At 37.3% G+C, this 15,541-nt stretch overlaps 2 protein-coding genes across 3 annotated transcripts; both read left to right on the forward strand.

The window, feature by feature from the left end:
- Positions 1-145: 145 nt before the first annotated feature.
- On the forward strand, positions 146-10,170 carry LOC124625790 (sphingolipid delta(4)-desaturase DES1). 2 transcript variants are annotated; one of them, XM_047149236.1, is made up of 6 exons: positions 146-357; positions 2,188-2,364; positions 4,195-4,334; positions 4,619-4,832; positions 5,071-5,282; positions 8,849-10,170. In XM_047149236.1, the coding sequence occupies exons 1-6, from the start codon at positions 276-278 to the stop codon at positions 8,987-8,989; spliced, it is 966 nt and encodes a 321-aa protein (XP_047005192.1). In that variant the 5' UTR covers positions 146-275; the 3' UTR covers positions 8,990-10,170. The 2 variants fall into 2 exon arrangements, with proteins under 2 accessions (XP_047005192.1, XP_047005193.1); XM_047149237.1 differs by lacking the exon at positions 146-357 and adding an exon at positions 1,648-1,808.
- On the forward strand, positions 399-1,734 carry LOC124625791 (autophagy-related protein 101-like). Its single transcript, XM_047149238.1, has one exon. It carries the CDS (start codon positions 954-956, stop codon positions 1,608-1,610), a length of 657 nt encoding a protein of 218 aa, XP_047005194.1. The 5' UTR covers positions 399-953; the 3' UTR covers positions 1,611-1,734.
- Positions 10,171-15,541: the final 5,371 nt, after the last annotated feature.

Raw genomic sequence — 15,541 nt, forward strand, 5'->3', positions numbered from 1 at the left:
TATACTCACTCTAAACCACGATCGTAAAAATGTTTATGTTTCTCAAATACTCGGCAAGGAGTAAATATTAGCCACTGGCACCACAGAATAAATTATTTAACTCCCATCAAGTTGAGTTCTTATGGCTCTCGATACTACTATCGATTTTCGTCTGACACGGAGAGGGGCGTGATTATATTGTTAAGCAGATGTCTCGTGCCTAAGCTATTCAGCCGGCTCTGTCCGTGAATCAGTTGTGTGGGAAGTAGGCGTTGATGTGAAACGAATTTGTGAGGATGGGAGCCCATGTTTCGCGGACAGATTTTGAATGGTCTTACACTGAAGAACCACATGCTAGTAGAAGAAAAGAAATTTTGGGTAAGCTGAACTGCATTTGTTATTTGATTTGCAAGAGTTGGCTATTTTAGTAGGTTCTCAATTTTCGAATGTTTTATGATTAAGTATGGACTCGGTTTAAGCGTGAAGACTTTAGGAAGTTGTTTTACAATCATTGAAAACGCGCATTATGTGTACATCGTCGGATTATACGCCTCCGTTCTTGTGACTCGCTGCTGCTCAAAGAGTATGGGTGTAACTAAATATGAGGTCACTCGCGTGTTACATCACGTACCTCGTAACTAGACTGTGTACAGGTCTTTGAGTCGAGATATCGTTTGTACACAGTTTTATACCAGCGGAACGGTTCTGTCGCAGTTTCTTCTGAAGACGCTTGCTACCGTATGTTCGTAGTGTTGGAAATGCCTTTTCTTGCTCGAATGCGTTAGTTCATTGGTTTGCCAATGTGTTCGCAATGGGTGACGGTGTGTTTTGCGTGTTTACATTGTGAAGGTGTACGTTCGTGTTCCTCGTCGTAAAGTTAACCGTATGTGACTAATAAAATTGCTGGAAGTGATATTTGAACTAATAAATTATTTCGCATAGTCCTACGCCATTCAGCTAACCAATCTGAAATTATGAACGCCAGGTCTCAGACACTAGAACTGACTGTAGAACCCAGGCAGGTAAAGGAAGCTGTAGCTAGTTTATTTCATACAGTTCTTTTTCACCGAACAGTGGGAAAGTTTGAATTCATTCCTGAAACACCACGCTATACAGTTGGAACTATTGGATTCTGTGATGTGGATTGTGATTTTATAGATCTTACCTATGTTTGTTGTGATTCCGAGGATTTAGATCGCAATTTGAAGAAAGAAATTTCGGCGTTTTCGGACTCACTACATAGGAGTGCACAGCAGACCACTGGGCAAATATCATTGGAATTTTTCCAGCGGAAGAAAAACAGGTGGCCATTTCCTATAGAAAGTACTTGGGAAGTGTGGACGGTACGTGTGGAAATTATTAGGTTGAACAGTGAATACGAAAGAGAACTATCAAGAGAGAAAGTTGGTGATATGTTGACCGAAAAAATACTCTATATTGTCGAAGTAATGAATAGAAACTCATATATTCCAGAATTTCCTGTTGAGGCAGAAGTGGATCTTGTTTTTGATACAACGTATGAGGGGATACAGCCATACTTATTTAAGTTATCACATACATTAGCAGGTCCCCCGAACAATACTGTTGGTTTAACAATGAAGAAACTGTGGAAAGAAACTCTTACCTATTGAATTTTTGTGTATTAGGTATTTTTATTCAGCTCGATTTTAGTAAACTTCTTTGGCAACTACTGAAATATCACTTTTGTATAAACACTGTTTTATTTATTACACGTTTAGTATGTTTGTATAAAACTCGTGGACTTTTTGCTGTTATGTCAAAGTTTATACTTGTCAAAATTCCAGTGTTTAAAACTCTTGTTATATCAGGTAGGTGCAGTTAACAGTAAGTAATAAATAGTGAATTTCAAAATAGCTAAGTTTGTGTTGCTCTTTGTTTGTAAGCTTGTCTAAACATTAAACTACTTTCAAAAGTTGAATCAACACAGTAATGAGATGCTGCAGATCTACAGTATATGGTTTATTCAATGGAAGTTACATTGCAATAGATGTAAAGGACTCTGTATCATAAGTAGACCTAGAACAAGTAGATTTCTGTATTGGTTGTGGTAATTGGTGTAATGGAATATTTCAATTCAGTTCCACGTAAATTGGAACTCTGTTTTGGTAGAGTTGTCACATAAGGATTTGATTTGTTTGTATAAACCATAATGAAAGGATCAGTAAAGATTGACTTTTACTTTTTCAGCAAAATACCCACAGATAAAGAAGTTATTTGGTTATGATCCTAATTTCAAGTGGGTTGTAACAGGCATGGTACTTGTGCAGTTCATGATGTTATTTGTCATGAAAGATCAGTCATGGCCAATGATATTTTTGGTTGCATATGTTTTTGGTGGTGTGATAAACCATTCATTAATGCTTGGTGAGTAGGTTTCTCAGATATACTAACCTTATTGCCAAGTTATTGCTTGTCATTAGTTAGATAATGACATTGGAAAATCCTGTTATAATATAAATAATTTATGTACATAGGTGACAACTTGCAGGTGCATGTGTGCCACTGCCCCCCCCCCCCCCCTACCTGTGGACTCTCTCTCTCTCTCTCTCTCTCTCTCTCTCTCTCTTTCTTTCTGGTACCTCTTCCAAAAGCCAGTGATATTTGCAGTCATTTTTGTGCCTGTAAATGTCTCAGCAGCATAACTATTTCGCAATTTGGTACCTTTACTGCTAATTTATTTACACAATGCCTAATATAATTTCTGGTTATGAAACGATGTTAACACACAGTGAACTATATTGCCATTTTGAGGTATGCTTATTCTTAAGTATGCAGATTCAGCCTTTTAATAATTGTTCACTACGTTTCTCGGCTAGGAGATTTTTTTTTTTGCGTTCTGTCAAAACGAAAGTTTGGAGGAAAAAATACCCTAAGACGAGGTGGAATGACTGATCATTACTTAGTTTCAGAAGACAAAATTCTAAGTATCCTAGCTGTAATAGGAATTGCTAGTGTCTTCCTCATGGAGGAAAGAGAAATATGATGGACAGGCAGATCACTTGGACCCAAGTATTAGAGGGAAACACGTGTAGATTGTCCTGTGCCTCTCTTTGAATGCTCCCCAGCCTATCCCTGCAATAGTTACGAAAGTTAATTGTTACATAATTAGTTGGTTGTTACTTAATGTTTGAGTTCCTTAATATGACTTTAGATTATAACTGTGTTGAATTGCTATTTTCGTCTTTAACTTGAAATACTTGTAAGCTGCCAGTCTATACTATTTAATTTTTACTTGAATATTACTTGCTATAGTCCGGCTGGTTGGAAAATTAGGAATTGGACATTCATAAACAGCCAGATTTTGACAGCAAACTGAACTTCCAAGGTTAGTGGTCCGACCACTAAAATTCTGACTGTGACACTACAACACATGCTTTAGCTGCTCTCCCATACTATTAGTCATTCCCTTTCAAAATATGGTGATGGTGGTGGTGTAAGAGGTTGGCGCATATTGTCACTTTGGTATCTTAGTTACAATTCATTTCACTTTATGTTAAAGAACCATGGCCATACTTGTTTTGATTGCACTCAGACTCCAGTTAGTCACTCACTTATGATTAGCTTATTAGATTGCCATTGCCTTACTGTAGGATTGTCTTTCAATTATATAGAAAGCCCGCGATAGGAAAAGAATCCTGAGATTCATAATTATTATTTTAACCACAATTACTTTCCCCTCAAATATATGTCCTAATCATACGATGGCTCAGGTATGACTCACTCCTTCTCGCTAAATGGTCTCAAAGCTCCAGTCTGTACCTTCAAGAATGATTGGGCATCCCAGTCACCGATGCCACTGTGCTTTAGCAAAGGAGCATAAGGGTACATACATTCATCAAGTACTGGATCGATATCTGTATCCTTACAGGCTCATTCATGTAGAAGAGATCATGCTAAATTCAATAAGACCTGTTGTCTTGTATGTAGGATGCCTAGGTATCGATAAAAATTTTAGGTATCGATAAAAATGAATTTTCTCTGTTATGAATTTCAGTAAACTGGAAAAATTGCATATTTGTAAAAAAAATTTTAGTGTTTTGCCACTTCCTGGAGAAAATGTTGGGATGGATTTTGAAGTTGGATGGGAGTGAGCGCATGTTTACTGTGATCTGTGTTGCGAGAAGTAACATTTTTTTTGGGTTACTGTAATGCATTTAAAATAATTTCGTTTTGTCCTTTTTGCTTCCTTTACAGCTATTCATGAAATTTCACATAATTTGGCTTTTGGACATGCACGACCATTAGCTAATAAAGCGTTTGGGATATTCACAAACTTGCCTATTGGTATACCATTTTCAATCAGTTTTAAGAAGTATCACCTGGAGCATCATAGGGTGAGTGTTTTTTATTTTTTAAAATGCATACTCAGTTGAAAGTTGTAGGATAATTAAATTACACTACCATTTTAGATTTTTATGATGGAAATAAGTGGTATAGGTAAGTAGGAGTAATGTTGTTAAATGATTTTTTTTCCCTCTCCATGTTTGCAATGCATTTTGGATAGTGTGCCAATTTTACAGGCGTTTGACATTAGTTTTGGTTTTAGTGAAGCTCTGACAGCTTTATTTTTACTTTTTATGTACGGCAGTTTGATTTTATTCATATCTTCTCTGCTCAGTACCAGGGTGATGAAATGAAGGACACTGACATACCAACCTACTTGGAGGCGAAGCTGTTCTGCAATACTTTTGGAAAATTTTGCTGGTTGTGTTTGCAACCATTTTTCTATGCTTTGAGGCCAGTTATTATTTACCCAAAGTCGCCAACAACTTTGGAAATAGTTAATGTCATTATCCAGCTAATCTTTGATGTCTTCGTTTATTACTATTTTGGTACGTAAAGTTTTGATATTCAGATTCATATTGAAAATGTAAACTGCTTTGATGGCTCATCTTTCCCATTTAGAGAAAATTTGAACTGTGTTGATTTCTAGGAAATGTAAGTTGTATTAAAAATAAGTGCAATAATGCTATTTCTAATACAGTATTGTTGGCCTGTTTGTACACTTCTTAATTGAGGAATAATATTTATACTTCTGTAACTTGTTGCTAATGTTTTCTCTCTTTTTAGGGGGCAAAGTACTAGTGTACTTAATTGCTGGATCATTATTGGCAATGGGGCTGCATCCAGTTGCTGGGCATTTCATTTCCGAACATTACATGTTTCGAAAAGGTTACGAGACATACTCGTATTATGGGTGTCTTAATTGGATAACATTCAATGTTGGCTATCACAATGAGCATCATGATTTTCCTGCAGTTCCTGGATCACGTCTTCCTGAGGTAAGGTTCTGTTAATTGTTAGAAAGAAGTAATTGATAACTTGTCAAATATGCAGGTAGTGATTGGTGAGGTGGGTGGAACAATGTTACAGCTTCTTTGCATGTAGGCATTGTGTCTGATGTGTTAATGGTGACATTATTGTTTTGTTATGAAATATATCTGGTTCAACAATAATATCTACTGTGGAATACTTCGTCCATGGATTTCCACATACTCCAATATGTTAGTCTTTTGGAGTAACAATATCACCTAAAATACACCATAAAAATGGACAGTCATTCCCATGTTTTTGCAGTAAGAACTGTGATACTTGCATTGTTCTTGAAGTATGGTGGTCTTGGTAGCCATCAGAGGTCAGAAGATGGCACGTATCTCTAGATCAGGGATCCCCAAACTATTTTGGACAAGTGACCCCTTTTCCAAAATGAACTGTTATCTCAGACCCCCATGGCCAAATTACCCACTTTTATGATCAACCCCCTTATTCATAATGGCCCGCTAACTTAAAACAGCTGCTACAGAGTGTTATTTTTTCATTCTGACTTAGGTCAATAGAAGACAGAGTGAGAATTAGCAATGCTTTAAGTTAGCAGACTATTATGAATAAGGGGGCCTATCTTGAAAGTTTTAAATAAGAACTTGTGTTAATTTAATAGGAGTCAATTTTTAGACCTCGTCGACCCCCAAAATCAGTTTTCGTTTGTCAACCCCTAGGAAACTGATATTGACCACTATGGGAATCCCTGCTCTAGATCTTCATTGTTCTCTGTTGTGATTTAAAGAAAGTTACTATAAACTCAAATTGAGTTTGGAAGTATTCTGTTTAAATTAGGTTTCGGTTGTGGCTTTCTCTTTATTTGGTAAGCCGGGTGACTGATAGATCTCATCCTTTTTTAGTATTGGCGATCTGTCCCCCAGTGGAAATAACTTGTGCTGTTATCAGCTTGGCTACTGAGAATTTTACCTGCCTAACACAGTTATGTTTGTTCATTTGCTTTAAATTGAGGCCTTCAATTACCCTGCTCCCATTGAGTTGGTTTCTGTTTTCCGTAATTGTTAGGGGGTCACTCGTGGTAATGTTTCATACTCCAGCTCTTGCAGCAACCAGCATTTTTCACTACTAAATGTGGTAGATGCTACATATTATCAGAATGGTCTCATAAGTAATTAAAGGTGATTAATGTTTGAAGTGTCTTCCTACCAAAATGCAGTTAGATGTAATATTTAAACTTTAAGATCACAGATTTTTGTGGGTAAGGAAGTTATTTTCTGTTGACTAAAGGCCTGTGTCCACTAGCAAGTCACTTCAGCAAGTAACTTCTGGATCCACTTGGTGAGATGTTTACATTGGAATGAAAACTTGCACAAGTTTACTTCCGCAATTCATTTGAACAAGTTAATTTCAGCAACTGTTGTTGTTGTTGTTTGTTGAAAAAGAAGAAAAATAGTGAGAAAAATAAAAATGTCGAGGAAAAACAGAAATGTTTGGGTGAAGCAATGGATACAGAAACATACATATTTATCAAGAGACACTATTGAATGGATTTAAATAGGACTTTACTCAACTTAAAAACCTTGTGAATGTCAAATGTAGTTTTTAAAAATCTCTAATCTTTTACACAATAAAAAATATTGAAATACATGATACAAAGATACTGCAAGTTGTATTGCCAAGAGATCACCTTTTCAATATTCTTAGACTTTTGCAAACACTATTTATAACAAATGTAAGATGTTTGTTTTTAAAATGTTTGACACCCTAAACGGTCGTCAAGCCAGTCACTAAAACAATAACATTTTTAAAAGGTTGTATTTATAGATTTGATGCACTGAGTCGTCGTTTTCGTATTTAATCACAAACCTGGTAAACTGCATTAATAATTGCAACCACATTTCTGCCAAATATTACGAAAAAAATACTAAAACCAGTAAACTGAAGCAAAGGGAGCAGAAACGTGTCTCAAGACGTCATGACCATTGCACACCTTAATGCAATGTACATGAAAACTGCATCTCGTTAGAAGGTACAAGGGTCATTTCTTTCCACCTGCTAATAGGCTATAAATAAGACAAGTTCATAGAAAACACTTATTTTATTACCAAAAGTTTTGTATACTTGTGACTTTTGTGGACATCCGTCAACATTTTTGGAACCCAATGAGCACCAAGCTTTCTGTAGCCGTAACGATAGAGAGTAATACTGATCTTGAAACTTCCGTAATTTCCATAGGCAGTGCAGTTATGAACTATGATTTTCGCTAACCATTCTGTCAACTCATTCAACAAAGTCGTCTGTAACAACAGATGGTAGCCATCATTGTGCAACACAGACTGATGCCTTGAGGTCGCCAATGATGGAGTGTGTAGTGAGAGAGTTGCGCAATAGCCTACAGTGCGTGTCCACTTTCTACTGCTTGCGGAGCTTCTATACTAAGTGATCGGAGATTGGAAGAAAAAAAAAAAAAAAAGACCCTCCTATTATATAATCTTGCATTACGTCTGGCAGTGATGCAGCGCTTGTTTTGGAACAAAGGCTCACACATCTGAAAATTAAAAAAATATGTGCATTCAACTAACATCATGGCAAAAGTTGCCATGAGGCAAGCAGTTATTGCCTCACTGTAATCTTGTAATGTGCAGCAAGTCCAAAACTAGAACGAAGCATGCAATCATACTGTGTTCTGTTGACAAAATCGTACAAAGACGGCACACTCCCATTTGGGACTAACACAAGCCTGACATAACATCAGTTGCATGGTTGCACATCAAATCACTAGAGAGCATATGTGTAGCATACAGACACAAAAGACAAAAAAGGATCTAAATAGTTTCTAGTACCAAGCACTAGAAGGGGCCACTGTCAAAATTCTGCAAACATGTCTCGTGCTAAAATGTAAACACTAACAAAACATGTGGTGCATGGTAGAAATCATCTCAGTGACAAATTTAAAGTGTTCAGTGAGAACTATTTACATGTCAACAACAAGGATGGAGTGGGAATGCATTTACATCTGTTGGACGAATGTTATGAAAACACACTCAAACGATGTTTCACGACAATCTGTAAAAAAAAAAAACAACAAAAAAAAACACACCACATGTCATAAAGAAAGCGTGTAAACTGTCTGAGGATGAATCACAACGATTCAAAACCGGTAACTGTATCCTTTGAATAAAGGAACTGAAAGTAAATTTGTGGCTGGTTAACAAGTGATTCAGACTTGATATTTCTCTCTCTCTCTCTCTCTCTCTCTCTCTCTCTCTCTCTCTCTTTCTTTTTCTCTTTTATTCAAGATCCATGGAACAAATGTTAATGTAAAAGAATGCGTCACCTTAAGGATGGAAGACTGTTTGTAATTGCGCTTATTAAAGAAGTCTCCGTATGAATGATTTTGATAAAAAGACAACTTACTGTCATTAGGATTTTCCTCATTTAGAACATTATGAAAATGATCTGGTTTTTCATTTGCACATAATCAAATCTATCTTAGAAATTGTGTGTAAAATATTTCTTAAAATATACAGTCAAAACATTTGTGCTTTATGCTTTTCATTTTATTTTGTAGGTGAAACGGATAGCAGCGGAATATTATGATAACCTACCACAGCACAATTCTTGGGTTAGTGTTTTGTATGACTTCGTCATGGACCCTGATATTGGACCTTATGCACGCATAAAAAGGAAAAACAGAGGCTTGAAATCATAAGTTGTATTACTTTGATGCTTTATTCTTGAATAAATATGTTATCAGTGTTTTCAGCTGAAAAGTCATAGACTGTTGGAAATTTTTTTGATGAGATTAATTTGTTATTTCATATTGTGAAATGTGTGGTGAATGACCTGTGCGAATTGGAAAACTGTATTGACCTGGACTAAATGTTGATTATTACAGATACTGTGATGCACGTTACAATTATTGACGGGATCTGTTATGCTGTTCAACTAGGTCTTGCCAAAATCGTCTATGGTGTACAGTGCATGTTAGGCTTCATGTTCGTATGTGAAAATTTAGAACAAAATCACTGTTTTAAATAATAAAATATTGTATGGTAACTAACATTTTTTGCTGCTTTGGGAACTTATGTCAGCAAAAGTTATTTGTAACTTGCAGGGTTGATATCTTCAAATTTGTTTTAACAATAACTTGTTAAGATGTGTAAATACTGTATTTTTATGATCATACATCATTTTTGGGTTTTAATTTTTCCTTTCAATTTTTTAAACTGATCATTTGTAATATGCCAGTAATGTTTTCCACTGTTACCAAGTTATGCCTTGAAAAGCACAAATCTCTATTTTTTATTGTGTGTGTGTGTGTGTGTGTGTGTGTGTGTGTGTGTGTGTGTGTGTGTGTGTGTGTGTGTGTGTGTGTGTGTGTGTATATATATATATATATATATAAAGCAGACAGAAATCTGTGAACTGACATTTTTCTAATGTAAGAGATAAATCCATTAGTTGCTCACTGTCAAAAATGTATTTATTGCTGGTTTACAATGTTAATTTCTAAGATTTGAATGTAAGTTAATTAGCCCTTACATGTAAGCTGAAAAGGCTGGTATCTTTTCTAGTCACATGTTGATCAGTGAGGGCAGGAAATGAATCTGAAGCATGAGCTGCATTTAGTATTGTCTTTGTCATAAATATTTGTTTGCATCAAAGTATATGAAATTGCGTCTATATAAAATTAGTTATGCTGTGGCTTATTCAAAGTTACATGTTTAGCTCAGTAGTAGTTGTACTCTTATTGTAACTTTCTTACAGGTATTTATATTCTGGTATGCATTTTAATTGGTATTTTGACCTGTTTAGAGCTTTAATTTTTGCTACTTATAGCCATGACTGCTGTATGTGAGCTATTTTTGACATTAAAAACGTACAAATAAATCTTCTTTTTTTAAATTACTTACTGTAGTACACTGTAAACCTATTTGGTATACTGGAGCTGTAGGCCTGCCCAGAGCTTGAATTTTTGTCTCCTGTTAATGGACATTACAATTTACATTGCATAAAGTTATAACAGAGGCCAATCATGACAACACAATCTTAATATGTTCCGTGTTACAGCTTTCTGTTGTAATTACTGAAACAGATTTTGTGAATTTTTTTCCTCAACGTAAAGTTGTGTTGGCACATATTGCATACTTTTGTTAATAATATAATCCATTAATCAAATTTGTATTGCTTAACAGTAACATTGAATGTAAATTGCTTATAAATACAATTCAGAGAAGCGTTGGTAGATTTAATGACTTCATACTAAATGTTGGCATGTGATGCACAAACTGAAGTTCAGGTATGAAATGAAAATTTCAATGGCTGGAGTGACCTAGAAGAGTATTCATAGTGCCGTTTTAGGTTTTCCTAATTACATAACTGGCCTATTAATTAAAACGAAACATTAACCAAGATGTAAGATGGCTGCTGTTAGAATGATGTAGAATCTACATGTAATCCTGTGTAAAACTATGAAGATTGATAAGACACCACCTGTAGTCCTTGCAAATGTCAACAATGCAGCTAACATCTCACACTGCAAAACAAGTCTTTACCAAATAGCATTAAGTCTGACAGATAGCCAATCAACCAATATTTAAAAACAAATTAAGACTTTCTAAATGACGGCTCATATTCAGTAGATGAATTTTAAGTATATAGTACAAGATGGTGCCCGATAGTCACCCGATTGAATTTTGATCTAAGTATACTATTGGGGCAATAGCTTTGAAATTGTGTGATCAACTTGGTGCAGTTCATGGCAATTATGCCAGGTGTCATTGAGAGTTCATTGCTTCCATGGTGAGTCCAAGGACGGTTGACTGCACAAAAGACGAAGATTGTGTTACTGTTCGCAGTGACGAACAGTGTTACATTGACACACAGTGTTCGTGCTCATTTCGGCACTCGGGTTTCCAGCTCAGACAATACACAGGTTACATAAAAAATTCGAAGCTACTGGATCTATTTTGGAGTATCAGCGGCTACATGCACGTATCGTACATTCACCGTAAAACATCGAAGCAGTTTGAGTGGCTTTGACTCTTAATCAGAGTACATCAACAAGAAGAGCCAGTGCTGAGTTGGGTTTTTTATGCTGATCTGTAAAAAGAATTATTCAATCTGACCTTTGCTTGTATCCATACAAAATGACTGGCACATAAGCTTACTGCAAGAGATAAGGAGCAGAGACTGCAGTTTGCATTATTCAATGCTACAGTAACGGGGGAACGCTATTTATACATGCCACGAAACTAATTATTTAAACTCAAGGCCTCATGTCTTCCATTGCAGACACAATGGTTCATGCAGGATGGAGCACGCCCCCATACTGCCAGCATTGTGCTTGATTTCCTACATTAAGGGCTTGGCCCCACAGCCCAGACATTAACCCATGTGACTTCTTCCTTTGGAGGTTCTTTAAAGAGGTGTACCACAGAAAACCTGAAAATGCAGTGCAACTTAAGGCTATCATTGTTTAGTTAACGCTGTGCCATTCCAGGAGATTTGTCGTAGATTCGTCACAAATGCACGCACATGTGCGACTTGAAGTTGTAAACAAAACGAGAGTAATATTGTACGTGTGATTCGTTAGCTTGTATTTCCAAGCTGTACTCTTTACTTCTACATCAATAAATTACAAATATTGTCAACAAGAAATGTGTTATTCATGAGAAAAATCAGGTGACTTGTCATGCACCACCCTGTAATTGCAAAAAAAAGAATAAACTATAAAGAAACCTTATGTTAAACTGACACATTCCATGTCATAATGAAATGTTGTATTTGTGATCTATGGAACAAGTGATAATGTAATACAGGCTTTTATCTGAAAGCAAAATACTAGTGCAAATATTCCTACATGGGCAGACTCTCTCTCTCTCTCTCTCTCTCTCTCTCTCTCTCTCTCTCTCTCTCTCTCTCTCTCTCTCTAATGGTTGAGTCTTACAAACCAGTGAATATAATAGAGGGAAACATTCCACATGGGAAAAATATATCTAAAAACAAAGATGATGTGACTTACCAAACGAAAGCACTGGCAGGTTGATAGATACACAAACATACATACAAAATTCAAGCTTTCGCAACCAACGGTTGCTTCATCAGGAAAGAGGGGGAAGGAGAGGAAAGGACGAAATGATGTGGGTTTTAAGAGAGAGGGTAAGGAGTCATTCCAATCCCAGGGGCGGAAAGACTTACCTTAGGGGGAAAAAAGGACAGGTATACACTGCGCGCGCACACACACACACACACACACACACACACACACACACACACACACACACACACAGTGAATAATAAACTGTGCCAGAGGGTGTACAGGATGATAGCGCCATAAAGGTCTTGACACACACACACACACACACACACACACACACACAGTGAATAATAAACTGTGCCAGAGGGTGTACAGGATGATAGCGCCATAAAGGTCTTCAAGAGGCATGTGTGGAACATGCATTCCCATACACAATGTGCAAAAAGGGCAAAAAATTTCATTGAAGGACACCAAAATGTGGCAGATATTTGTCAGTCAGGTTGTCCCCATGCAACTTCAGCATCAAACGGTTTGCGATCTGGTGCAAGAGAGAGGATTAGCAAACATTCTGGAGGAACACCTGGACATAAGAAAAACTGCAAATGCAAGAGGTTCCATACTATTTGATGGAAATGCAGACATGGCTATAAAATGACTCGGCTCATACCCATAGCCTTTCTTATGCCATATTGCTAGGCTGCATAGACGTCGGTGAAATCTTATGAAATATGCTTGAAAAGCCAAACAAAATGTGTCATCACAGACCGCCATAATGAGTGAAAGTTTGTCAGGAGCCCAGCAATGAAATTATGGTAATTCATATGTATGAGCATAATGGTGTTATGTAAATGCATTCATTTCACCACAGGTCCACCACCAATGTGCTGTATTACTGTTCAGTGTTGGAACACAGCCACAGACCAGCTTAGAGAGGTAAGTGGAGATACTTTCTGCAGAACTGACCCATCGTTTTACAAGACAATGCAACAGCACATACAGTGCAAGCTGTGACTGATTTGTTTAATTGTTGGGACTGAATTGTCCACAGTCCCTGAATTTAAGCCTTTGGAGCTTCCATTTGATTCCGAAGATGAAGGAATCACTTCGTGGCACCTGCTTCAGAAATTTGAGGAAGATTTATCTGGTAAAATACTGCTCCGTTCAAACTATCAATACAACTGTCACTGCTAGAGTTATTTTATGACTTCCAAATCACTGCCACTAGAGGTCACAAAAGTCAGCCCTGCTAGTATAAAAGGAGACAGTATTCTGTTGTCAGTAGAGAAGCAGAAATAGCAGCAACAGGAGAGCTCAGTGACTTAAAGACTAGTCATTGGATGTTACATGGATAACACAACCATCAGGGTCATGTAAATACTTCTAAAGCTACCCAAGTTGGATGTTGGTGATGTGATTCTGAAGTAAAAATGTGAAGTAACAACCACAGCTAAACCAAGCCAGCCATGTGCTGACAGACAGGGACTGATGAACATCGTGGAGGGTGATTGTAGAAAATGTCATGAAACTAGTGGAACAAACAACTTGAGAGTTCCAGAGTGCTACCAGCAGTCCAGCACAGTGAGTGTGCATAGTGAGTTAAAAAGATTGAGGTACAATGGTCAAGCAACTCCTCAAGAGCCACACATTTCTGTAGTGAATGCTAAGTGATGCTGGATGTGCTGTAAAATGTGATGTCACTGGACACTGGATGCAATTTATTTGGAGTGACAGATCATGCTATACCTTGTGGCAGTCTGATAGAAAGATTTTGGTTACTTGCCATGTTTCCTGCCATTCTGTGCAGTGCTAACAGTGAAGTGTAAAGTAGGTGGTCTTTTGGTAAGATAGTGTCTTTTATGTGAGGGTGTTCCCCTTATTGTGCTTGAGAAAACACTAAATGTGGAAGGATATGAACACAATTTTCAAGCATTGTTTTGTGTGTATAGTACAGGAATAGTTCAGAGATGATGATTATTTTCTCATGACAACACACCCAGTCATAAAGAGGCATCTGTGATGCAACGGCTTGCGGACAACAACACTCCTGGAATGGATTGGTCTGCCCAGAGTCCTGACCAGAACTAAGTGGAACACTTGTGGGGAGAGTCAGAATTTTGACTTCGCTGAAGGACCCTGTGGCTAGCATCTCTACCTTGCCTGGTTTTGACTCTTGAGGATCAATGGGCTGCCATTCCTTCACAGAAACCTCATTGAAACTATCCACAGCAGATTCAGGCTGTCATAAAGAAGAAGGGTGTACACACCCAATACAAATGTCCACTAATAAGTGTCTTGTTCCTATGTGGACTTCAAATAATGTAAGGAATGCTGAGGTTGTTCTGGCACCTGATGATGGGAGGTAGGGTGTGGAACCTTTAAATGAGGTCCAAAAGCTGTACTTCAGCACAGTAATATGCTGGTCCCCCATAGTTTACTGAAATGATGAAATACAGTGTGTGTGTGTGTGTGTGTGTGTGTGTGAGTGATGCGATGCGATGCTTATCATTCTTCACATACCGGTATCACATTAAGTCCTAGTTTCAGGTATCACCCAGAGAATGTTGTGACTATGCCACTCTAAGGGAAACTAAATTTTCATCAAAACCATGATTATTGATAGAAGCTTGCCACTTACACATGTTGAATCTGCATATTGTATGGTACCAAACCAAATATTCTTAAGTAAAAAAAAATAAGATTCCGGTTATTTATCCTAGAGGTCCTCAGGGACATTTTCTCTGGTTTTTCAGCAGATATTTGCAATTTAGTTTCTGCAACGTATAGCTGAAGTCAGCCCAAAGAAATCCCACTCATCACCTTTCATATGATGCCCGGCTTTGACGGAAGGCATCGGTTTGTTTCCCATTGAAAAATAAAATAATTATTAAAGTGGAATTATACATCTTCATTCGATAGAGCGGTACCAAGGAGCCTAGTGAGTTATTTGTTTCATTGTTGTGCACACTGATGAGAAAAAACATTATGACCACTGGCCATAGCGAGGTTGAATTCCTCCTGGTGGTGTTTTGGGCACATGTGCGGGAAGTAAAGAATGTAAGCGGAAGAGAAACGAATAGGCAGTCATTATAGTGAAAATGCGGGCCACAAACGAGGAAATACACTGCTATAAGCGGTTTCGACAAAGGACACATTGTTGCGACGCTGCAGCTGGAAACAAGAATCTCTGAAATGGCGAAACTGCCCATCTGTTTATGTACTACT

This window comes from Schistocerca americana, chromosome 8, assembly GCF_021461395.2.
Source record: "Schistocerca americana isolate TAMUIC-IGC-003095 chromosome 8, iqSchAmer2.1, whole genome shotgun sequence".
NCBI classification, from domain to species: Eukaryota; Metazoa; Arthropoda; class Insecta; order Orthoptera; family Acrididae; genus Schistocerca; species Schistocerca americana.

Coding starts and splice junctions, on each gene's coding strand:
- LOC124625791 (XM_047149238.1), top strand. CDS start 954: ATGAACGCCAGGTCTCAGACACTAGAACTGACTGTAGAACCCAGGCAG.
- LOC124625790 (XM_047149236.1), top strand. CDS start 276: ATGGGAGCCCATGTTTCGCGGACAGATTTTGAATGGTCTTACACTGAA. Junction 2,365..4,194: donor AAACCATTCATTAATGCTTG/GTGAGTAGGTTT, acceptor CTTCCTTTACAG/CTATTCATGAAATTTCACAT. Junction 4,335..4,618: donor ATCACCTGGAGCATCATAGG/GTGAGTGTTTTT, acceptor TTCTCTGCTCAG/TACCAGGGTGATGAAATGAA.